Raw genomic sequence first — 25,920 nt, forward strand, 5'->3', positions numbered from 1 at the left:
CGTCAGTACAGAGTTACCGTCCGTGTGGTTTTTCTCCAGGTTGAGCCATGTTGCTTGTTCACGTTGTTGATGGATGGCTAGTAATGGTGCTATATGGGCTGCTCGGTAATACCCTGCTACATCTGGCATGCCCATTCCTTCTTTGTTGAACTGCCTGTACATGGTGTCTTTCGCAACCCATGTTTTTTTATTTTCCCATACATTGTTATTGAGCAGGTTTTGGAGGTCCTGCAGGTATGTCTTCGGGAGTTTGATTGGGAGTGTGCGAAACAGGTCCTCCCGTATTTGTTGGATCATTGGTTCCAATGCTAGTATGTAAAGTAGCGGGGAGAGTGGGCATGCCTGTCTGGAGCCATTTGATATTGAGAAAGGTTTTGAGATGAATCCTCCGTTTACTACTCTTGCAGTCGGGGTGGAGTAAAGTGCTGTAACTAATGTCAGGAATTGGGGTGGGAACTCAAATTTTCGGAGGACTGCTATTAGAAAGGGCCAGTTTAGCCGATCAAAGGCTTTTTCTGCATCTAAGGACAGTAGGATGCTCGGAATTTTTTCCTTCTTTATTTCATATAATAAGTTCAGTATTTTGCGTGTGCCATCTGCTCCTTGTCTGCCACCCATAAACCCTACTTGGTCTTCTTTAATGAGTGTTGGGATTATTTGTGCTAACCTGTTGGAGAAGATTTTGGCTAAGAGTTTGATGTCCGTGTTCAGTAGAGATATGGGTCGGAGACTCTGGATTTTTTTGGGTGGTTTGCCCGGTTTTGGGAGGGTGGCGACATGTGCCATCAGCATTTCCGTATGTATCGTTCCAGATGCAAGGATTTGGGCATATCATTTTTGTAGGTATGGGGCTAGGGTAGTCGCAAATTTCTTGTAGTAAAGGTTAGTCAAGCCATCTGGGCCTGGTGACTTCCCTGGCGGGAGTGCTTGGATCGAGTCCTTTATTTCTTGTATCGTGACGGGGTTTTGTATTATTTGTTTGTGAGTGGTCAACATCTTGGGCAGCGTGGTCTGTTGGAGGAAGTCATCGATTTCTTGTTTTTCGTGGGTTGGTGTACTTCAGGATCATTTCTTAGGTTGTAGAGCTTTTGGTAATAGTCAGCCATTTCATCATTTATATCTTGAGGATTATGGATTTTTTCACCTGTTTGAGATATTAAGTATGGGATTTTGGAGTTGGCTTGTTTCTGTTTTAGAATGGTCGCTAGGTGTTTCCCAGCTTTGTTGCCTTGAGCGTATGTTGTCAGCTTTAATTTAGTTAGCATGTAGGCTGTTTTGTTTAAGGTTAGGTCATTAATTTTTTTTTGTAGTTTCAGCAATGGTTTTAGCCAGGCGTTCAGAGGGGTGTAGGACTTGCTCATTTGTTAATTCACGTAATTGTCTCAGGAGGTCTATATGTTCTTCTTCCCTCTTTCTCTTAAGGTAGGATGCGCGGCTTAGGAGTACCCCCCTCATGACTGTTTTGTGGGCTTGCCAGATGGATGTGGCTGAGACTTCTTCGGAATCATTGAGCTCAAAATATTCTTGAAGGGTTTGTGTGAGTCGGTTTGTAAACATTGTGTAGTTTAGTAGGGAATCATTTAGGCGCCACAGGGGTTTTCCCCGGTGCTGGTAGTGGTCTTGCATGGTTAGGGTGATTGGTGCATGGTCCGACCATACAATATTTCCTATAGTGCATTCCTTAATTTGTAGAAGAAGTGTGCCTGACACCAGAATGTGGTCTATTCTGGAGAAGGTTTGGTGGACCTGTGAGTGGAATGTATATTCTTTTGTCGTTGGATGTAGTGTCCTCCAGACGTCGTATAGGCCCTGAGTGTGTATTAGTTTTGTGAATGCCTTGTTGTGCTGTTTGAGCGTGAGGTGTCTGTTGGACGTGGCGTGGACTGTCGTGTCTAGTCGAGAGTCCATTGTGTGGTTAAAATCCCCGCAAATCAATATAGGGGCATTTGTGTCGGTAGGTATTTTACTAAGTACTTTGTGCAGGAAGTTACGTTGCTGGTCGTTTGGGCTGTAAATACCTACAAGTATTATGGGAATGTTATTTATTAGGCAGTGTAAAATTATGTATCGCCCTTGGCTATCTTTTTTCAATTGGAGCTGTTCTACTGTTGTGGAATAGGATGGATACGCCTCTGGATTTTGATGTGTGTGTGGCATGGATTTGAAGGGGGTAATCTTTTGTTGCGAATGCTGGAGCCTTGTTTTTTAGCAAAGTGGGTTTCCTGAATGCAGACAATGTCGGCTTTGCTTTGTTTTAGGTCCTACAGTAGTACCCGTCTTTTGTGTGGCGTGTTCAGCCCTTTAACATTGTGTGAGTAGAATTTCATCTTGTGTTGATGTATTGCTGTGGTTTCTCGGGTGGTGAACAGAGTGCCAAGGTGTGTATGGCGAGAGCAGGTTGGGTGTGCTTAGATAAGGTGACTATGGGGGGAGGGGTGGGTAGGGTAGGTTGTGGCTTGTAGGGTGAGATACCTTGGTCCGGTGCAGTTCTCACCATGGGGTTGGGAGTACGGTACTTCCAAACAGGTGGCTGTTTGGACTCCTTCGTCAATGGAGTTGGTAGCTTAAGCAGATATATATTTGTCAGTAATGATTAGTAACATAAAACAGTCATTCAGTATACAGTTTAAACATTTCTTTTGTCAGTAATAACTTTCAGTAATAACATTATGTAGTACCTAAGACCTGTCTTGCAAGTGGTTTTTATATCTAAGACAATTAACGCTGTCTGTGTGCCATCATGGGGCGGTTTGTACAGTTTACTGCCTTTTAGTAGCCTCCTTAAGATAGGTTCTTTTAAATGCTGTATATTTTCTTTTTAAAACATAGTGGTCCATTTTGAGCTTACTGGAAGCCTTGTGAGGCTGCAGAATTCTTAGTAATGCTCTCTTTTGCCATACTTGTGCTATCACTCACCTTCTCTTGTGAGCCTAAACTCTCCCCCTACCTCCATTACCCCATAGGTTAGGTGTTTTTAAATAGATCAGGAAATGCTAATGTAGCCACTTTCATTTTATTAGTCTATTATGCCATCCTTTATTGAAAATAGCTAATACTTAGTCATTGTACACAAAATAGGGCGTATAATCTTGACATGCTGTATACCTCGTTGTGTGCTTTATATCATCGTCTAACATTATGTTGCATTGTTACTTTGATTCATGTACATCACCCGCAAAAGTAAAGAAAAATAAATATGAGGTCATTTTACGGCATTGTTTTTTATGTAAGGCAAACAGGCAGCATAGGTGCATATAAAAGATGTGCACCAAGCAAAGAAGGAAATTATGTGTATTTAATTATTTTTTAGCCAGTTAGTGGGATCTAAGAATAATGCCTATGCATTGTTTGAGATCATCCATCGTTAACTAGAACACCTATAAGTGAGTTTTCATCAGCCCTGCACTCTGCTTTCCTTTTGTTGTAAGCAGTGTTTGGCATACCTCTGCAGCAGTCAAAAGGATAAATGCATAACAGCATAAGACCACTGAGCATAGACAGGATTAATGGTTTGGTTTGCCAGCAATCTAATCATATTGTTTTCTGATTACCATACAATGTCACTCCTGCTGCAGTGTTTGCTTTTTTTATTGAGACCCGGAGCATTGTGTGAGACAGCTTCAGTGCTCCCACCAGAATTGCATTGGCAGGTGAACAAAATAAATGTATACTCTTTACAGCTAAATTATCTTTATTGGCCATGGATGTTAATGCTGCATCATCTGTCAGGAGTGGCTACTGAAATACCCTATGGTACTGTTCTTACTTGTTTAAGCAGCATCTCTAATATCCATTGGAGATCTTGTGAATCACAGCCGCCTTTCTGTACCCTCAGTATCTTGTTTAGGAAACGTATCACATCTGCCAGTAGCTTTTCATCTTCAACACACGCAGGATAAACCTGTAAAAACCTGCCCAGCAGAAAAATAAAAACCATTAACTTTACCTTGTGTCTGGGACATTAGTATCCTGTAGAAAGTCTCTAAATAATTACTGCATGCCAAAGTTAAAAACAAAAATAAAAAAAATGGATTTTAATCTAGAACAATAAGTAAAACAAACACAGGGGCAGTGAACAACATGTCCAAACGTCAAGTGAAGTTATGTATTGATTCACAAACATAAGTCATTAAAACTCCTTTGGCACATCAAATGTTAAAATATGAGTAATATTGAAAAGGGAACTTAAACACAAATATATGGACTTTAAGAAGCAAATCAGAGGGTAGTTTAACCAGAAATGAGAGACTACAAAGTTAAAATCAGTATGTGATCTTAAATTGCACACAAAAGGATGTTAAGCTTGTTTATGAAATTATTATTATTATTTTTTTAATTTACAGAAAATGAGGCAGCAATTTTAATGAAGAATATAGTCAGTCATTTTGCATGCACCAATACTATGAATTTAACTTATAATAGCAATATTGTTGATGCATGCACCATGATAAAAGAAGACTGACACCACCCCCCCCCCCCCCCCCCACTGATTTTTCTCTTAATATGTGAATCACACGTGTGGGTATATTTTATGCTTAACAAACTGATTTCAAAAATGATGCTCTAAATCTCACCTGCTCAATGCAGTATGCCAAGGCAAACACTTTAAGGAAGACATGTTATAGTCAGTGAGGCAGTTTAGAACCAGTCTGTCATTGAGGAGATACAAATTCATCCGAGCAACAGCAGAACGAACTTCCCCATGAGACGTAGCCTGAATGATGGAACTCAGGCAATCTTGCAGTCCACTAGCTGAGTGTGTCATCTTCAATGTCAGAACTTCTTCTGGGGATAACTTTAAAGTATCTAAAAAACTTGTTTGGAAAAATGGAAAAAAAAAAAAATCAGAATCTTAATTTGAGCTACTAACTGTACAGGTGAGAACATTTTATAGAACATCTGTAGCAATGAATGAATTTTAAAAAGAAAATGAGATGATGCATAAACACATTAATCAACGATACTGCCAAAAGACTGTCAGATTGCTTTCAACGTGATATCCAAGCAACTATTTTCTGCATAATACATTGTTAAGAGGGATTCTGCATATACAAACATGACACAGTGGCATTCAATTTCATCTGTACATTCTTGATAGTCAAAATGCCTTTGCATGTATAGTTAATATTTAATTTACTTATTGTAAATTAAGAGTATCTTATATCTTACAGCTATTTGCACACTACTAGAACCACCATGATGATTAATGCACCTGCATCCAGGGCTTGTACAAGGATTTATGTCACTCTAGTCAAAGATACATTTTGCTGCCCTCTATTAAGATAGTTCCATGGCGTTTCCACTGACTGTTTTTTTTTTCTTAAAAATAAATGACAAGATAAACCCCTAAGGACATTAAAGGACCACTATAAGCACCCAGACCACTTCAGCTTAATGAAGTGGTCTGGGTGCCTGGTCCAGCTAGGGTTAACCCTTTTTTCTATAAACATAGCAGTTTCAGAGAAACTGCTATGTTTATATTTGGGTTAATCCAGCCTCTAGTGGCTGTCTCATTGACAGCCACTAGAGGCGCTTCCGTGCTTCTCACTGTGAAAATCACAGTGATAAGACGCCAGCGTCCATAGGAAAGCATTGTAAATGCTTTCCTATGAGACTGGCTGAATGCGCACACGGCTCTTGCCGCGCATGCGCATTCAGCTGAAGAGGAGGAGAGGAGGCGGAGAGCTCCCCGCCCGGCACTGGAGAAAGAGGTAAGTTTAACCCCTTCCTCTCCATCCAGCCTGGCGGGAGGGGGTCCGTATGACGAGTATGTTTTCCTGGCACTATAGTGGTCCTTAAAAAAAAAAAAAAAAAAAAATTCTGCATGCTTGTCTGCAAGTCCCCAGTTTGTGCCAGGGAATACTCCAACCAGAGACTCCTTATTAAGACGCCAATGTGCTGTAGCCGCAAGTGTGCAAATGCACAGTAGGTCATGGCTAGGTCACTAGGTCATCTATGTTTCCCATTGAGCTCTAGTACAGCACATTGACGAGGAGGGAAGACAGGCACAAACCATTGTCTGGAAATCTATTCATAAACAGTACCATACATAGGACACAAGGTCACGTATTTAGGCTGGAAGAAACGAGATTTAGTCTAAGACAAAGAAAAGTTGTTGTTTTTTGTAAGAACAATAAGGATGTTGACTTTTCTGCCTGAAGAGGTGGTTTTATCAGAGTCTATACAGATGTTTAAACAGCAATTGGAAAAACACTTGCAAAAACATAATATACAGGGATATAGTTTCTAATTAGTGGAGTAATGGCTTCTTGATCCAAGGAGATATCTGACTGCCAGTTTGGGGTCAAGAAGGAATATTTTCCTAGTTTGTTGCAAAATTGGAAGTCCTTCTGTCAGACTTTCTGCCGGCTGACCTCCTAGCTCAGCTCTGGGTGCCATAGTCCCCTCCAGCATTCTGTCTGAATAAACTACCGAATTCGGCGGTCGAATAAACTACGAAATTTGTGAGACCGAATTCGGAACATATAAATGACGTTTATCCTGTCATCTGTACTTCTTTGACCTTGGCTTGTTATAACGATTATACTGACTTCTCTACTCCATTTGACCTCGGATTGTTGTACTGACTCTGTTTGTTCGTCAATACCGCTATTCTAAGGGCAGATATATGGATTATCTTTTAGTGATTCTGTCTGTGTGTTCAGGTTCCAGAAAATCCTGACCGTTTCAGAATGGTTTATCTGCCTCCTTTCGGATCAAGGCAAAAACATATGTAAGAAAGGCCGAATTTGATGGACGCAAGTCTCTTTTCAGCTCTGTAACTATGTAGTACAGGGAGTCTGCCTTTTCTGTTAGCTCTGTGGAGCAAAAGTAATTGAAAGAAAACCTTCCTGGCTGTGTGACAGACAGGGAGGTGTTTTTGCCCCAGTTCTATTGAAATCTGCACTTTTTAAACTGTCAAGACAATTACAGACTCCAGACATATAAAGCACATCAGCAAGACGTATCGATTCACTGTTTAGTGAATGGACCCTCACGTATCTGCCAACTTCATCTTTTCTTAGTGAGACAGGCACATAGTAAAATACGGACTTGGGCAAGAGGGAAAAGAGACGTATCAATATAAATATAGTGTCCAACACATACTGCACATCCATACACACACACTGTCAAATACACACACGCAGCGCCTAATACATACATATGTACATTGCCAAATACATACAAAAACCAACTGTCAAATACATACACAAAAAACTGCCTCATACACAGACTACCGCTCACACAAACTACTTTATAGATACAAATTCACAAGCTGCCTAATAAATACATTGAAATATGTGAGGATTAAATATATGTCATACAAACATATATACATACACACACACACAAACTACCTTATACAAACACACACACGTACACTGCCAAATATATACACCAGCACACAAACTGCCTCATACTCCACAAACTATTGTATAGATACACACTCGCAAACTGCTTAATACATAACTGTAATACATTCATACAAACACCAACACACACAAACTGTCTCATACACACGTCCTTATACAAACAATCACACAAATAGACACACACAAGCTGTCTAATAGACATACACTGCCTAATACACACACACACATCCTGCTGTCCTCCTTCATCCCTCCCATACTCAAGTGTGGGTTGGAGGCAATGAAAGCAGTCCATTCAGTCAGTGCTTGCAGTTTCTTTCTATGGTCTATTTGCTCTGCCCTCCTCTTCAAAGGACTTGCTGACTGGACTGGAGGTTGGGGAGGAAGCAGCGGTAAGCTAGGGAAGCAGAGTAAAAACATTTGGGGCTGGGTAAGGAAGAAGTAGTTGTAGGAGAGGAGATTTAAGGTATTGTGGGCAGGAAGAGGTAGGGCTATAATCATAACATAGATGCTCTGTTGACAGCATTTGACGCTACAGAAATACCAAGAGGAGGGAGAGGGCGTTGGCAGCTCTGTCACTGGGAGGAGGATTCTGTGATTGCAGCATATTCCAGAGTGTTACAGCCCCTACGGGAGCCCCTAATTGGCTTAATGAAAGCACCAGCCCTGCATGCATCGTTGCGCTAGACTTAGGGGTATTTAGAACATTTAACCAGTACTTTTTTTCTTCTTCTTCTTAAAGATTAACTTATTTATTAATAAGTGATTAAGTAAACTTAGAGTGGTGCTGTCACTTTACAGGGGTTTTCTTTTCTTTGTATGTAATCTTTATTCCCTAAAAAATTTCTTTCATTCTTATCTTTTTTGAAATTCACACAATTTAAATTTTATATATAATAAAAAATAGAGACTACTTTTTCTTACATAAAACATGATCTTAGGCAAAGTGCGTGGCTTTAATCAAGATTTATTTTTGAATACTCTCGTAGTTTAACACAATCCATCAGACAAAATAATCCCACACTGTAAGCCTCCGACCACTTATCTTATCGGTTCGCCGATCTGCCAACATCGGGATCGGTCGAACTGCCGCTCCCACGCCGGGAAAGGATGCATTAAGCTTTAGGGATGCCGGATGCTATGCACCCACCCCTTTTAAGGACACGGCGCATGCGTACCGGCTCCATAAGGTCAGAAGAGCCCAACGCACGTCGTACCTTTTGGGGGCGTGGTAATGATAAACATGCCCCCAATCATATTAAAGCCCAGTCTGCCCCTGAAACAGTGCCCTGTTGTATTTCCTAGTGTGCCTTGTGTCTCTAGTGTCCCCTCAGCGCGTCCCTGTATTCTTTTAATAGTTCTTTCATTTTGACCCAGCTTGCTTTTGACTATTCTGAATTCTGGTTTCCCTGACTCGGCTTCATTCCTCGCTATTGTGTATTTCTGGCTTCCCTTGACCTTGGCTTGTTTCTGGCGTTTCTTGTAGTTTCTATTTTATCTGGCCATTCTAAGGACCGGCATAGGTACTTTCTTTCTGTCTCTATTATACTGGTGGTTTTACTCTGCGTATTGGGGAAAAAACGTTATACACACACAAGGGCAAATTGAAGACATCATTGACAGATGAGAGCAAAATGGAGACTTCCAAGTCTGCCAAAATGGAATATATGCCAAAATGGAATGTTCCATAAATTTAACTTTGCTCCCTCATACAGCCTTATGGTGAGTAGGCCAGAAAAATGGCATAGAAAGGAGCAAAATACCATCCAGATGTTGTGGACTACATGTCCCCTGATGCTTTGTAGGCATTATGGCTGTAAGAACATTACAGGAGATGGAGTACACAAAATCTGGAGTGTCAGAGGTTGCCTACCCCTGACATACACCATCAGTGGTTCTTATTTGGCTAAGTTACTGATAATATTGTAATTGATGTCCATCTATATTAACATGTATCTGAAAATATAAGTGAGGGACATAAAAGTTCAAAAAGCTTTTTCTTTTTTAATTGTATCTCACAAAATTAAAAATGTTTAATTTCTCTACAGATGGTAGAGAATCATGAGAGGCTAAAAGTGTTTAAAACAGTAAACAATTTAGTATTTCAGTTCATTCTGACTTACTCTTCAGTTTTCTTCTGGTCACTTGCCATTTCTGATAGCAGGTTATCTATCCCCTGATACCAAGAAAGATTCCAAGCTATGCGCAGCATATCCGCCACTGGCTTTACTGTCAGCCATTCCACAGACAATGAAGTGGTCATAGTGTATGGGCTTATTGCATGGTGAGTACCGACTCGCACTGGAAGGTGAAATCTTAAAAATAAAATAAAAAAAAGAACACATACATACTATTGTTCACACAAAAAAATCTAAATGCATACAATGTAGCTGTAATATCAAATAAAAGAGGACAAGGTACATACACTTAATAACTGTGTTGCTAATAGAAAAATGGGCCAAAGTTCTAAAATGTCGATCGCCCTGGAAAACAATTGAATGTTTCTGCAGATTCCAATGTTTTTTGTTTTTTTTATGGCGACCTCTCTACATTTAGAGGCTTACATTGTAAGACATAATCTTCTTTTTTCTACCTTTTACAGAGAATGAAACTATTCGTCTTCTAAGTATAGCTTATAAGAAAGTAAGAAATATTTAAAGGCTGGTGTTAAAGGCATTGTTATAAGATTACATTTTTGTTTGGGGGGGAGGAATATATATATGTCTCTGCAGTAGATTACTATTATTTCAACAGTCATACTTCATATTAGTTATGGATCAGGGACCTGGTTATAGAACATATTATAGTCCTATCCATTTATTGCCATGCCTAACTCTGTACTAAGTTGCAAACTATTAATCTGAAACACAATAAACACATGCAATGTACCGGTAAGTCTTCTCAACATACGGCCAATCTATTTAAGAGAGTAGCTCTGCAGTAAGACAGTGAAACAAACTTTCACGGCATTCATGACTCCATAACGTTTAAAGGAACACAAAACTACCCAAATGGAAAAATCACTGTTCAGTAGATATACCAAAAATTAAAACATGCATTTCTTTCATTATGCATTTATTTATTCAGGTTTTATCTAAATTCAGCTTGCAAAAGATGCAGTTCTCTTCTCTGCTGCATTTGCATCCTTCCCCATCTAACCCCATCTAGACTTTCTGAGGCTGTCCAATTGGAGACTTCCCAATTCTGCTCAATGAGAAGTCTCTGTAAGGCAGGTGCTCTGGGCAATAGGCTGCCTTTTGAGTTTAGCTATACTAATCTAAACAAACTAGGAAATAAGACTTGTTGACTACTTAAAAACCAAGGGGCTATAAGAAGTTTAACTTATAAAAGTGTCACTATCTACTGAAAACTACACTTTTAGTAAAATGAAAAAAGACACACTCTTCACACCTAAAGCATTTCAGCAAAACGTGCTTTAGGGATCCAGAGTGTCCCTTTAATAGGCAGGAAAGAAATGACAAGGACAGTATCCAATTTGCTTTCATTACATATTGAAATGTTTTAGACATTTGTAAGCCGGTCTAGTTAGCAAAAGACGGACCCACCATTTAGGATAAATTATTAGTATGGCCCCACATTTACTAATGAAGGGTTATGTCATTAAAGTGTATGCATAAAAAAAGAAAAAGAAAAGAAAAGAGGTACACACTAATTCCATCTGTAGTTAATAGTAATAGAATACTAAACAGAAAACTCCACAATTATGAATGAAAGAAATCGACAAACTCCACATTTACAATTCTTGTATACCAAACATATCAATCATGATATACGTTTTATCTGAATAAATGATAGCGTAGCAAATAATGAAAACAATAATAATAATAAACACAAGTTTGCGTGTACTAAATACACAAATACAAAAATACAAAATACACATTTCCATACAAATAGAAATAAGGATTAGGCAAACCGATACAAAGGATAAATATTCCTGCAGACACACTTACCGCCTAACTACAGTGACTGGTAAGCCAAATGGAGGTGGTGGTGAGCTGGACTGACCTTCAGACCTGTACACAAGAGGATCTATTTTATTATCTTATTTTATTATTCAAATCTTTAGAAAGTGTGTGAAATCATATCATGCTGGTTGCATTGCAGAAATGCTCCCTCATATAGTGGAGGATTACATCAGAAAATCAGACTTCATGAATAGAATTTTTGGCTCTGTCACCTCAATATCAAAAATGAATATTTCATAAAGATCAAATCTTTACAAGATACTCAGATTGACTGTGTAGGAATTTCCCTGAAATTAAAACCCAGTCAAAAGACATACTGATACAAAGTAGGAACGACATTGTCTCAGTATTTGTTCTACGCTTGACAAAAAGGCAGAGTTACCGCTGTCAGGTTCAGATAAGTAAATCTCTTTCCCTGCCCCTCATGGCCACTGGACCCTCAGCAGCAATGTCACCTTTAGGGGCCTTTGTAAATTATGCAAAGACCCCAAATAGTGACAGAGCCACTTAAATATTAAATATATTAAATATTGCTGAATGTCTAGATCTGAGACCCATGAATCAACTGTACTCACATTATTAATAATATAAAGTACACAGTACAAAAACATTTTGTGTGTGCATATATACACACATGCAAACACAGCTTAGAAATATTTTTATAATAATGAAGAACAGTAACATTATATAAAAAAAAGTTGTTGTTTTTTTTCCGTCACACTGGAAAACTTTAAAGGGACACTAGAGTCACCAAATCAACTTTAGCTTAAGGAAGCAGTTTTTGTGTATACATCATGCCTCTTAAGTCTCACTGCTCAATTCGCTGCAGAGTAAAATCACTTTTGTTGTTGTCCATGCAGCCCCACACCTCCCCTGGCTGTGACGGACACAGTCTTGATGAAAAAAAAATGGTTTTATTTTCAATGAGATGTTAACTTGCTGTAGACGTTTTATCTCCTCCTCTGTAAATTGAGCTTTAATCACACATATGAGTCAGGAGATAAGAAATTCAAAATTAAAAATAGTGTGCAATAAAGAAAGTGTAAACAGTAGGTCTCACTTTATAGTGTTTAGGAATGCTGTGTAAGTCACATGCATGGAGGTGTGACTAGTACTACAAAAGCATAGTGATTTAACACCTTAATAGCAGATAAGTGAGACTGCAGGGGCATGACCTATACACCAAAACTTCTTCATTAACCCCTTAAGGACACATGACATGTGTGATATGTCATGATTCCCTTTTATTCCACAAGTTTGGTCCTTAAGGGGTTAAGCTAAAGTGGTGACTATACTGTACCTTTATAAAAATAAATAAATAAAAAAACTGCATTTGGCCTGGAAACATCCAGATAAACAATAATGTGAAATTAATCACTTAAATGATCTGTTTGAGACAGACTTTTTATAACATAAATTATAGATTAAAAGAATACACGCATATGTAAGTAAAAATAAGGATTCCTCTTACCACATATCCATTCTTGATATTTCATCAAACATCAACAGGCACAGCAAAGCAGCAGCTTCAATTATTAATGTACTATCATCTTGTAATAACATGGATACTAAAAATAATCAAAATACGATTTTTTATTTAATTGTTTCACCAATTAGCAGCAAATGAAATGAGGGTGTGCATTTGAACAAGGTTGGACATTTCCATTCAATGTTTTCTTCTATCTTTTTTACATTAGTGAGACTGCGTAGAACCATAGAACAAAGGGAATCTATTAACACCCTACATGTTTTTTGTTTTAGAATGTACTAGCAAGACATTTTAAATATACTTGTTAAACTCAAGCTATAAAGTAGATAGCTCTTATGGAGCAACATTGTTGAAATAGAAAAACTACATAACTGATGAGACACAATAAGGTAGTTAACCCCTTCAGGACGGAGTCAATAGTACACGTTCTGATCAAAACAAAACGTAAACAAAAACTGGAATTTGCGCTATATGTCTGTTCACCCGTAGTTCCCCTCTTTCATATTAAATGCACCCACACTTATTATATATCATTTTGTTCAGGAGAAACAGGGCTTTCATTTCATATAAAATATTTGTATATGAAACAATTTATTATGAATAAAATAAAAAAAAACTGTGAGAAATTTAAATTTTTTTTTTTAAATTTGTAGTTCCGCCTCACATTTTAGCTGTAAATGTCATAATACTGTTAGGTTTTACTGCAACAAAATGCACATATTTGTAATCAGCGATGTCTCACGAGTACAACAGTACCCCCCATTAACAGGTTTTATGGTGTTTTGGAAAGTTACAGGGTCAAATATAGAACGTTCCATTTTCAAATTGAAATTTGCCAGATTAGTAATGTTACCTTTGAGACGGTGTGGTAGCCCAGGAATGAGAATTACCCCCATAATGGCATACCATTTGAAAAAGTAGACAACCCAAGGTATTGAACGTGGGGTATGTTTAGTTTTTTTTAGTAGCCACTTAGTCACAAACACTGGCCAAAGTTAGCGTTCATATTTGTTTTTGTGTGAAAAAAGCAAAAAACTAATATTTGGCCAGTGTTTGTGACTAAGTGGCTACTAAAAATGACTGGACATACCCCATTTACAATACCTTGGGTTGTCTACTTTTGCAAATGGTATGCCATCATGGGGGTAACTCTTATTCCTGGGCTACCATACGGTCTCAAAGGCAACATAACTAATCTGGCAAATTTCAATGTCAAAAAAATGAAATGCAAGCCTTATATGTGACTCTCTAACTTTCCAAAACACCATAAAACCTGTACATGGGGGGTACTGTTATTCTCGGGAGATTTCACTAAACACAAATATTAGTGTTTTAAAACAGTAAAACATATTACAACAATAATATAGTCCATAAAAGTGCTGTTTGTTTGTAAAAAATGCAAAAAACTTCACTTTTACTTAAAATATCATCGTTGTAATACAATTTACCAGTTTTAAACACTAATATTTGAGTTCAGCGAAGTCTCCCGAGTAAAACAGTACCCCCTATGTACAGGTTTTATGGTGTCTTGGAGAGTTACAGGGTCAAATATAGTGCTTGCGAATTAAATTCTCTGCACTTTCTCCCTGTGTTGTCAGGCATGTCAATCAAATTTTAATTAATCAAATGACATAATTATGTTAAAAAATTACTTAAATATACACGTAGAATTTTAATATATATGCATTTATAGGTATATAAATTCTACGTGTATACTAATGTAATATTTTATGTAATTATATGTATTTATCTCTATATATATATTTGCGGTTATTTGTATTTTATATATAGATAGATATATATAGAATATCATTCTAAGTGTATTCTGTTTCCAATATATATATATTAATAACAAAATACAGTTAGAATGAAATTACATATGAATATATAATTTATTTTATATTTTGTTTCAATATTTTATTTACTTATTTATTTAATTTATTTATTTATTATTGTAATTATGCGTATATATATATATAATATATATATGTAGATCTATTATATATATAATATATATACATATTATATATATGTAACGTCATTCTAAGTGTATTTTAATATTAATATATATACTAATATTAATATTAAAATACATTACGTATGACGTTACATATATATAATATGTATATATATTATATATATAATATATATACATATATTATATATATAAAAAGGCATTTAATTTATTTTATAACATTTTAATATTTTTTTTTTTACACTACCTACCAGCAGGGGGACTGTCTAATATTTTAGACAGTCCCCCTGCTGGCAGATCCATAGCCAGCTATAGGGGGCCATGTGATCGCTCTTTGAGAGCGATCACATGGCCCCCGGGGGCCTCATTTGCCGGAGGGGGGCTGCCTGGGCTCTCAGACAGCCCCCCAGAAGAGGATCGCGGCGGAGGTGAGTACACCTCTGCTCCTGGGGCTGCAAGCCGTTACGGCGTTCTATGCCGCCGCAACGGCTTTAAAGCCCTTTAAAGCCGCGACGGCATAGAACGCCGTAACGGCGTTAAGGGGTTAAAAATCATCCATGCAATAAAAAAAAAAAAAAAAAAACTATTTTTGTAGCAAAGTGTATTATTTGTTTAAAGCGGCACTGTCATGGCCGTATCAGTTTTTTTTTTTTTGTTTTTTTTTAACCTCCCCTCCTGACTCCACTACATCTAATTTCCCCCCTTGTCACTCCCATATGCCCCAAGGCCCCCCTAAATCTTTATTTTGTGCCCGGATGTAGGTCCTGGGCGCCGCCATCTTTGTGTGGGTAGATGAAGGCCCTGTGGGACATGTCATCTGCCCACACTAGATAGCGCTGTAAAATTCCCGTGCATGCCCAGTTAAACACTGGGGCTATTTTCCGAAATTCGGACGGACATTTTGTCTATTCATTAATTCGTCAGAAAGAGGAATGAATGAATAGAAATGTCAGACGAACAAACAAACACAGAATATCAGTGTTCGTTCATTTAGTTTATTACAAGGAGGGAGCTACCTCGTTGTAATATGTATAGATAGAATCGGCAGGGGCCCTGCTCACCGCCGCTTCCTAAGCCCCCCATGTACTCCCTTACTCTATGGAGGTCAATATGACCCCCATATTAGCATAAGGGAGATTGAGATCTCCCAAATGCTCCTACTCGCTATGCCGCAAGCCTGTGGCTGCTCACTGTTAAAAAACAAAACAAAAAAAACCCTCTAATAACTGGCCCTCATGGCGGGACATCTATTAACTAGCAAGTGGGGACTATTCAACTAAATGGGGGACACAGGGTCCCCCTCGGCCGGCCCTAAATGACAATAAGGGGGGGACCTAGTGCCCCCCGGCCACCACCCATGAGTGGCTGGTGGAGGCCCTAAATTACTCAATGCTTTCCTATGGTCATCCAGCGTGTCCTCAATGAGATAGCCACTAAAAGCTGGATTAACCCTCAATGTAAACTGCTATGTTTACAGCTGCAGGGTTAAAACTAGGGGGACCTGGCACCTAGACCACTTCATTGAGCTGACATGGTCTGCTGACATGGTGCCTATAGTGGTCCTTTAACTATTCATCAGACATGGAAGATATTTACACATTGTTTAATACTGTGATATGAATACTAATTTATTATACACAAAGTATTCTGCTTATTTAGACCCATTCTGAGGATTTGTAAAAGTAGAAAAATGGGCAGTCACATGACTGGTGTCTAAAGGTAATGCTCAGTATGTTTTACTGTTGTTTCACAATGAATTGAAAAAAAAAAAAGAGAGAGATATAAATGTTTAGGCAAAAAGATGACCATGTAATAATAGTTCACATTCTAAAATATTTACATTATAATAGTTGCGACCAGTGTCCTATGCTAGATGAAAATATTATGTAAACTGATAAACCAGCAGGAGATCAAAGCATGTTTCATTTTGTTACAAATATTAAAATAAAAGTTCAACTTCTGATCATTGCAAACTGCAGTTTTAGACAAAAAACACAAGCTAAAATTGATGGTTTAGTAATACAGAATAAACCCATAAGTTCGGTTTCAGTAGTGAGGTAAAATAAATAAATAAAAGAATAAACCTTCCCAAAAATACCATATGTGTGAATTAAAAAATTAATGTACATTTTAAATAATTTTGCTAATATTTTTTTTGTTATAAATGGTGTTGGAATGAAAACTGATGAAGCATACAGCCACATTTTGCTAAAAGAAGTCAAGACTTGACTCTGTTAAACGTACATAAAACCATTGTGTTTTACTACCTAAGTAATTTATAAATAGCATCAGAAAAAAAAGAAAAAGAAAAAAGCCATTAGACACAGGGCATTATTTTAAATGTCATTACCTCTGAGCAATGTAAGGATGAAATGTGGATCATTTGCCAGTGACAAGCGTAATACAGGATCAGCATACACCAGTTTTCGCAGGAGCATTAAGCAGGGGAGTACTATGCATTCTAAAACCTAGAATAAAGAAATACAAAATAATTGCAATAAAAATGCAGTGCTAAAGAGAAAGCGATAGGAGGGGCTATTCCCCCCTCCCACTCCCCCTGCCGAGTAATAGACTAATTTAATTTTTTAGTTAATAGGTTAAAAGGGAACTGTCACTTAAAACTTGTGTTAACTTTTTTTTCATATGATTATCTGTTTATTTTAATATTATAATAAAGATTTAACAAATAACATCATAATCCATTCAGACAAGGTAAAAACAGGGAAAACGTTGCAAATGAAGAGTGAAAATAGAAACCGTTTTTTTATTTCATTTCTCGACTCCAATGCATGTTATCTCTACGCAAACTGCCAGGTGCCCAGGCTATGCTTATGGCTATGCTTATAACAATGATTAGCACTGAACTAAGATGGAGATGCCGAGTTACAAGAGAAAGAATAGGTTTCTCCATCTAATTTAATGTTTCACCCTTTACAAATACATACTTGGTAAATGTAGGGGTAGGAAACTATAAATCATGTAAAGTAGTATTTTTTATTTTGGCCTGAAATAAATTAAAAACCAAAAACAAAGTGATTATATTACACAAACACAATATATATGTAAATATATCAGTTTGCTAGAATCCTATTCTAGTTCATACTTCTATTCAGTGTAGGCGATGGCTAGTTTAAATATAGTGTGCATATTTTTCCAACTGACTGAAATCAATGATATAATGGTACAAAATAAAAACACTACAAAAAAACTAAGATTTTCATTCCAAATCAACGGTGAACAAAGTCATTAAAATGTATGCTTTTTTTCTTTCTCTAGAGGCATTACTACAAAGTAGACAATCTGATAACAGTGATTTGACTTCTAACATACAGACAAATACAGTGACTCCACCCTCCACTGCTGTATTAAGTATCTATTATTCGTGTTCAGAAATATTCTTAATTTTGATAAAATTCTTGTACTAACCTTGCCATCCTCATATATACATTTACGTAAAAGATGGAGACTCTTTTCCACAACCCTCACTTTTTTTAAAACACTGTGCATTTGTAGATCTGCAGAGTAAAAAAAAAAAAAAAAAAAAGATCCAGAATATCAAAATGCTGATATCGAAACATTTGCATTGGGATAATACAACAGCTCGGCTTACATTGAGTAGCTCACACAATGTGCTACGATATGAAGCAAGATGCTTAAATAACATTGCAAATATACTTCACTCATAATATTTATCTGCTATGCAATTAAAACTGCTGAAACAAAAGGGTGAATTAACATTACTTCTCATTTAGCCAGGACTGAATTAGTTAAGAAAAAGAAAAACAGTAAAAAAAAAAGAAAAAGAAAAGGTAACAGGGAAACAATGTCTATTTCTAGATGCTCTGGAAAAATAACACATAGATGCATGTAACTCCTGCAATGCAAACAACTCAATGGTCACTTTAATGGGTTACTCCAACTCTCTTTCACTTCTAGTTTAATTTACTTGATGAACTTTTTTTCACCCTCATTTTAAATTATAAAAAAGCATTTAAAATAAAAATAAACTTATCGGGAATCGAGAACAAGGCAACTTTTTTCACACCCCATTTGTTGCCACACCACTTATTCCCTCTTTGAGAACCACTCAAATGTTTCTAATAGAGAAACATGGAATAGGAACGATCTCCAGGCTCAGAGTTCCTGGCTGTACAAGTCACATGTGCCTGGGGTGCAACTAGCCCCGGTACAAAAGTGCAGATATCAATGTATATGCAGTGGCTTTCAGCAGAAATGCTGCACATTCAGATTGCTTTACTCCATGGCCACTTCTAAAAGCAGAAGAGGTCATGGAGGCTGGAGCAATCTTTTAAGAAATGTCAGAGAATCTTTTCAGTTATATTTTTAAGAGAATTTTATTTTTCTAAAAATAGGCTGTATTTTATGTGAGTTTTTCCAACAGCGCCCTATAAATACCAACTAGTCTAGGCGGATTTATGCTTTGAAGTTCCTTTTTATTGTAGTGTCATTTGATCCTGGCACTAATAGATCAAGGGAGTTGCTACCTGAAAGAATTCCAACATGCTATACACTTAAGCCTAATGTATGTACAGGCTCAGATCTATGAACGTTCAAAACTTGTTACAGAGCACACTAATACGTATTTTGCTATTTTACTATTTGCTTAACAATGCTGCACGTATTGTTTCTCTCTTCTCCTTTGTAGCTTCTATTGTCCCAAATGCTTATCAAAGATTAGATATTTTCAGTGGTTAAATAGCGGTCCAACTTTTTATGTTTTTTTATGCTTTTAAAGGATTAGTATAACCACCATGACAATGTCAGTGATTTATACTGGTCATGTTGGTAGGAATATGAATGTGCAGCGTTTCCAGCAGAGCAAGAGTAATCACCACCAGTACAGGTGGCTGACAGCCAAATGTCAATTTTGTGCATAAAATAAATACATCTATCATCAGCCCACACTACACACTGGCAACAGACGTATTGAGATTCTCACTTGCAGACAGAGAATACAAATGTTTTCCTTATATTTAACACCCGCCCTCCATACACCTATGTGAGAAGCATTTGAATCGTCCGTGTGGTGCCCTGGTTGATGTTAGAAGGCTTTGCCCGGTGCTAGATTCGAAGGGAAGTAAAAAAAAAAAAAAAAAAAAAAAAAAGGTTTACTGCAAACTTTAGAGGGGGATCCACTAAATATGTGTAAACAGAATTACTCTCCTCCCCCCCCAGCCCCCCCCCCCCCCCCCCACAACCACACACAAACAGAAAAGTGTTGAGGTAAACCTTTGTGTTTTTTTATTACTTCAATCTGATCTTAAAACTATTGGATATAATGTCAAATGTTTCTTGACATTGCACGTGAACCTGTCATCTAGTGCAGCAGTAGGTCTTAAACATTTTTGGACACACCGCACTTCAATAAGAGTCACACTTCTAAGGCATTGTTCTTTTTAACTCCAATATAAATGTCACATCTATTCAATCCTTACTAAAGAGATATGCAAACTTCTAGCCAAATCTACTTATTCGTTTCAATTAATTAATAACTTGCAATTTTTTAATATTTTCAAGAAACACAATTTAATAAATGAAATACCCCTTGTTTTAACTACAACACAGTTAAAAATGACAGCCAGCAGCCTAGAGTATTCTGCTTCAAGTTTTTATATGTATTAAAAAAATTAGGAGGGTCTATGACACAAACATCTGACAGAGGGCTGCTGAATGTTTATTTCCTGCTAAATAGCTGGAAGGAAGGGACTTTAATCATGCTCCGATGTCCAAAAGACAGTAATAGCAAGCAAACTTTCCACTACTTTACCTTGTGCTATAACAGCCAGCTGTTCTGCGGCAGACTTCTGAAGTGCTATGTCTAGTTTCTCTGCAGTAAAAATCTCAGCAACTTTTGTAACGGTTTCTGCCTAGAAAAGCAATTTACAATAAACTGTATACATATTCAAATGATAGTTTAAAAAAAAGCATAAATTTAAATAAATTCATAAATAATGTGCTAATGAAGCATGACAGTTTGTACACCTGTAAATGGAGCTAAATGACAATTGTGCACTCTTAAAATGTAATTGATTTTATATGTAGACAATAGAAAGAGTACGCTTGCAGGACTCTGTAGGAAAGCTCACAATCTGCTTTTAATACAGTAGTAAATGCCAAATAAATGTCAACGTTTCAGTCCAGTATTGCAGACTTTTTCCAAGATGTTCTGCGAGTGCACTCTTTCAATTGTTTTTTTTTTTTTTTTATTATTTCTGGTCGAAGTTTTGGCACCCAGTCACATAATGTTTGTTGGTGATTTATGTGCACAGCCCTAGGTTCATATGACACCAGTCACTTCAGAGGTAATGGTGTAATGGTGTGATTTACCTTCTTTACTTGTAACATGTATGCATACCCAAACACTATGTATACAGGAATAACACTCATGCAAACAAATTTCCTTTGAAAAATATGTTCATTTTATCAGTGAGGGACATATCAGTGAGCAGCATTGGGATGTGAAATATCACAAGTGTAATTGCTTATATATTAATTTAATAAGATAGCACCATTTAAAGTGACAGGTTTTAAAGACAGAAGCAATTGTACAAGTTCTGACCAAAACAAACCCCAGAATTTGAGCTATATGTGTACCCACACTTATTATATATCATTATGTTCAGGAGAAACTGGGCTTTCAACGAGTATAAGAAATGTTATTTTCCAAGATTTGCATGGCATTTTAACTGTGAATGTCTAATACTGTTAGCTTTTACTGCAATAAAACACATATTTGTATGCTGTAATGTCCCACAAGTACATCAATGCCGCCAATGTACAGGTTTCATAATGTTTTGGAACCTTACAGGGTCAAACAAAGAGCGTGTCCATTTTAGTTTTTACACATTGGGATTTGTTAGTTTGGATTGCTGATGTTGCCTTTAAGACCACATGGCAGCTCAGGAATGAAAATTACCCAGTCATGCAAGAGGCAGCCCAGGGTATTCAAAATAGGGTGTGTGCAGATCGGTGTTTAACAATGTATTTACTATCCACTGACTTCAGATATAAATATATATTGTTTCATTGTTTGTTATATAATGATTGGTTGTGGTGATTTACATTGTCTTAAGAAAGGACCAAAGACAGATCAGGCACACATGCGCGCACACACACAGCAAAATGCCGCATGTAAAGACTCCAGACTCCATGACAACTTCAAACTGAACTGATCATGGTGCTTGGAGTAAGCAAAGGTAGATAGCACTACATTCTTACCTCACTCCTAACTTTTAGCATCGGATGAAATTAATGAATTCCTACAAGTATTTAAGATGTGGGGAGATGGGGGAATGATCTATTTAAGAATTTTTGAATATGCCTCAGAATTGGAGAGATGTACTAACAAGCCACCTTGAACTTCCAAGTGCCAGTGGATCCAGAGCTTTCTATTACTTGTATTTTCCCTGACAGATCCTTAAGACACACTAGGTTTATTCTGATGTTCTCGGCAGTGGCAATGAAAATCATTCTTCATGCATTGCTTTCAGCTAACAAGACAACTTTGGCATTTTGCAACCCTAAGCTGTCCTATATGTTGGAAATGTACTGGGTCAAAGCCTACCAACATAGGGAATGTAAGATTTTAATATTTGAATGCCTACATATAAACTCTAGAAACTGACAGTACAAATCTAATTTGTTCCAATGTTCCAGCTATGACAGAGGTAGGTAACTTTCAGCACTCCAGAAGGTGTCAACTAAATCTTCCCTGATGCATTGCCAGCATTATGGCTGTAAGAGAATTATGGGAGATGTGGTCCACGGTACCTGGAGTGCTGAATGCTGACTATCCACACTCTAAGAGAATATTTTGTGGGGACTTGAGGGATGTGGCACTGGTAATAAAACTCTGATATGGGCACTGTTTTAATTTACTATCTATTGAGAAGAGACACCATAATTGTATTCCCCTCTACAGAACCGAACGTGATCGAACAAGGCCCTTCTGATTATCTTGATTTCGCAGAAAAATGTTTTATTACTGTTTTTTTTCCTGTGTTCCACTGATGTGAGCTACCTTTACTTGCTACATGGAATGTATGGTGCTTTATTGAGGTAATTATGTAGGCAACTCCGACACCCATAATTCTCTCTATACAATAAAATGTTTTGGGTTTTAGAACAAAATTCATTTTCCCATTTAAACAAAAAAAAAATTTGTGGATTTAACTAAAGTATCAAATGTCAGTTAAGTGAACCAAAACCAAATTATGATTAACAAAATTGTTTGAATCCTATTAATATGATACTGTAAAACAGAACAAATCTAACACTAGGACTGAAACATAATTGCACCTTAAAAATAGATTTTCCACTGTCATCCAGCTTTAAATCTAGAGGTCGTTCTAGGATATATAGGCTGATAGATGTAGACAGGATATTTCCTTGTGGTTTGGGGCGTTTGAGGTGTGATTCTTCTTCTTTCATTAAATGGATTGATAACCACTTAATGGCCAATGAGCGTAGCCTGAAAAGATTGGACAATAAAGGCAGATTAAAAATCTCAACAATATGAAGCACAGAGTGATTTATTGGTAGCTGACCAAGCACCAAGTGATTTTGAAATCTAGAGAGATATACTATAACTTCATTGGAAATTTTCTAAAGACTGGTATTGATCAGTGAATGAGTGTCATGTGAATATCGACTCTATGGATATTAAGACATCTGTTGGGGTAAGAATTACTCTGTTATACAACTATTTTAGGAATATTCTTGGTAATTATGGCTTAATATAAGATTCTTTTCACATGCTAGAACATTTCAGTGCTTGTCACAATTCTTGTTTATTGTCAGTTTTTAGAGACCTGTCATTCACAACATATGTTGATAGTAATATTCCTCTCCAGCAAAATAAAACATAGCTATGCTAATGAAATGACAAGAACCTAAAATGTATTTCCGTGTTGGCATTGTGGTTTGGTTATTAAGCAATCCACTCAGACAAATCTATGTGGAATTTGTTGGAGGCCCCACTGTATGAGCTAGCAGTGGTGTGTGTTCCCTCTGCTGAGGTTAAACTTGCTGTTTTTGTGCCAATTTTATAGGAATGTATACAAAAACTGTATCAGTATAAAATGTCTTCTGTGCACTTGTGAGAAATTTCCTAAATATAACATTAAAGTTCCATCAATACATATTTTTATTAGAAGTTATACTAAATTTCAACTTTAAAACAAAATATAGTACCATACGACGATTCAAATTTTAGATAAAATAAACATAAAATATCTTAACTTACGCAGGTTTTTTGGCAAACATGAGTCGTAGGGCTGCCTTGAGCCTAGTTGTTTTGGGGAGGACTCCTTCATCTTTTTCAGTTGTTTCACATAGAGACAAAATAGATGTGCCCAGTGTATCCTCAGTGTCTGCAAAACCCTAAGGAAAACCAAAAACAATTCAACAGTCTAATAGAAGGTGTATGTGACAGAGGTGCAAAACAGTAAGGAAGCATATAAAATGCTTAAAGGGGCACTATTGTCACCAACACAACTTTATCTTAATGAAGCAGTTGTAGTGTATAGATCATTCCCCTGCAGTCTCACTGCTCAATTCAATGCCATTTCTGAATTAAATCAATTTTAATAAGGTTTATGCAGTGTTAGCCACATCTCCCCTGGCTGTGACAGATGGTTTCATTTTCAATCAGATGTAACATACTTTAAAAATGTTTATCTCCTAATCTGTAAATTGAACTTTAATTACACACAGGAGGCTCCTGCAGGGTCTAGCAAACTATTAACAGAGCAGGAGATAAGACATTCTAAATGAAATAAAATTTGCAATAAAGGAAGTATAAACATTACAAGACTCTTTACAGAAAGTGTTTAGGAAGGCTGTGCAAGTCACATGTAGAGAGGCGTGACTAGGGCTGCAAAAACAAAGTGATGTAACTCCTAAATGGCAGAGAATTGAGCAGTGAAACTGCATGGAGCATGGGCTATACACCAAAACTCCTACATTAAGTTATTTTGGTGACTATAATTTCCCTTTAAGTACCCAAGTTGTTGCTCAAATATACCCCACCAGGGCTTATTTATAAGGATGGGTAACACGGATTATCTTAAGCACAGCTCTTCTTGGGTAGGCTCCATTGCAGTAAAGCGGAGATAGCATATGATGCGATGTACAGACACTTTCAGCCACTGTCTAAATTCGATGTAAACTGGTATGATATGGGAGCATGAATTTCCAGTTTATCATATAAAGTATGACCATAACAACTACAAATGTCCAACACATCAAGATAAGTAGTATTAAACTGTTCACAAACAGTTTGACATATTACCACTGGACAGCATCTTGGGACTCCTGGCACCATAACGTTATATTTATGTGAACTGTAATATGTGGGGTACTTTACACATTATTCCCAAAGTATGTGGTTACATCGCCACTGTTTAAAGTAGTTTTATAAAATCCTTCTGTTACTTTAAATGGAGAGAGATGGAATGGAAGGGATAGATACATTTCTCAAGCATAGTTTAGTTTCATGGAAGTGACAAAGACAACTTGATTATTTTTTGCCAATAAAAAAGACTAACATGTTTTGGGTAGTTGAGAATAACATTTAATAAACACATTAAATACCTATAGATGCTTAAAAGGTCACTCCACCCCAGTGAATTGAAGTGGTTATGGAAGTAGTTGTATGTATGTATGTATGTGCAGTGTTTCTGTCTGAAATACTGTACACAATGAGATATTTTAGATTTTTGTGTGTGTGTGCTGGGGGCTAGTTACACTCCCAGCACACATGACTTAGGCAGCTCAGAAGCCTTCTGAGATACCTAACGTCAAATCTGTGCATAATTTACGTCTGATGTTAGCGAGCACTGCAAACTGCAGACAGACGTAAAAATCTTACCCTTCAAGGAGTAATAACTACAAGAAATACTCCCTCCACTCTCCACAGGCTTCTCTATGAGAAGCTTGTGATTGGACCAAGGAAATGCAGAGTGACATCGACTCATGACGGGGCATGGAAGATTAGTGCCGGAAGCTGGGTCCACACCAGTTTAAGGAAAGTTAAAAAAAAAAACTGTTTTACAGATTTTAATGCGGAGGAAGTGGGAG

General features: G+C 37.1%; 1 protein-coding gene across 1 annotated transcript in view; it reads right to left on the reverse strand.

The window, feature by feature from the left end:
• RTTN (rotatin) overlaps positions 1-25,920 on the reverse strand; it is a 189,757-nt gene that overhangs the window by 111,547 nt on the left and 52,290 nt on the right. Inside the window, exons 18-27 of the mRNA XM_063451614.1 lie at positions 24,086-24,222; positions 23,140-23,311; positions 20,609-20,708; positions 18,247-18,335; positions 17,171-17,288; positions 12,828-12,924; positions 11,342-11,404; positions 9,494-9,685; positions 4,575-4,814; positions 3,767-3,911 (exon numbers count right to left, since the gene is read on the reverse strand). Coding sequence (XP_063307684.1) covers positions 3,767-3,911; positions 4,575-4,814; positions 9,494-9,685; positions 11,342-11,404; positions 12,828-12,924; positions 17,171-17,288; positions 18,247-18,335; positions 20,609-20,708; positions 23,140-23,311; positions 24,086-24,222 — 1,353 coding nt within the window. The remainder of the gene's footprint in view (positions 1-3,766; positions 3,912-4,574; positions 4,815-9,493; positions 9,686-11,341; positions 11,405-12,827; positions 12,925-17,170; positions 17,289-18,246; positions 18,336-20,608; positions 20,709-23,139; positions 23,312-24,085; positions 24,223-25,920) is intronic.

Source organism: Pelobates fuscus, chromosome 4, assembly GCF_036172605.1.
Source record: "Pelobates fuscus isolate aPelFus1 chromosome 4, aPelFus1.pri, whole genome shotgun sequence".
NCBI lineage: Eukaryota > Metazoa > Chordata > Amphibia > Anura > Pelobatidae > Pelobates > Pelobates fuscus.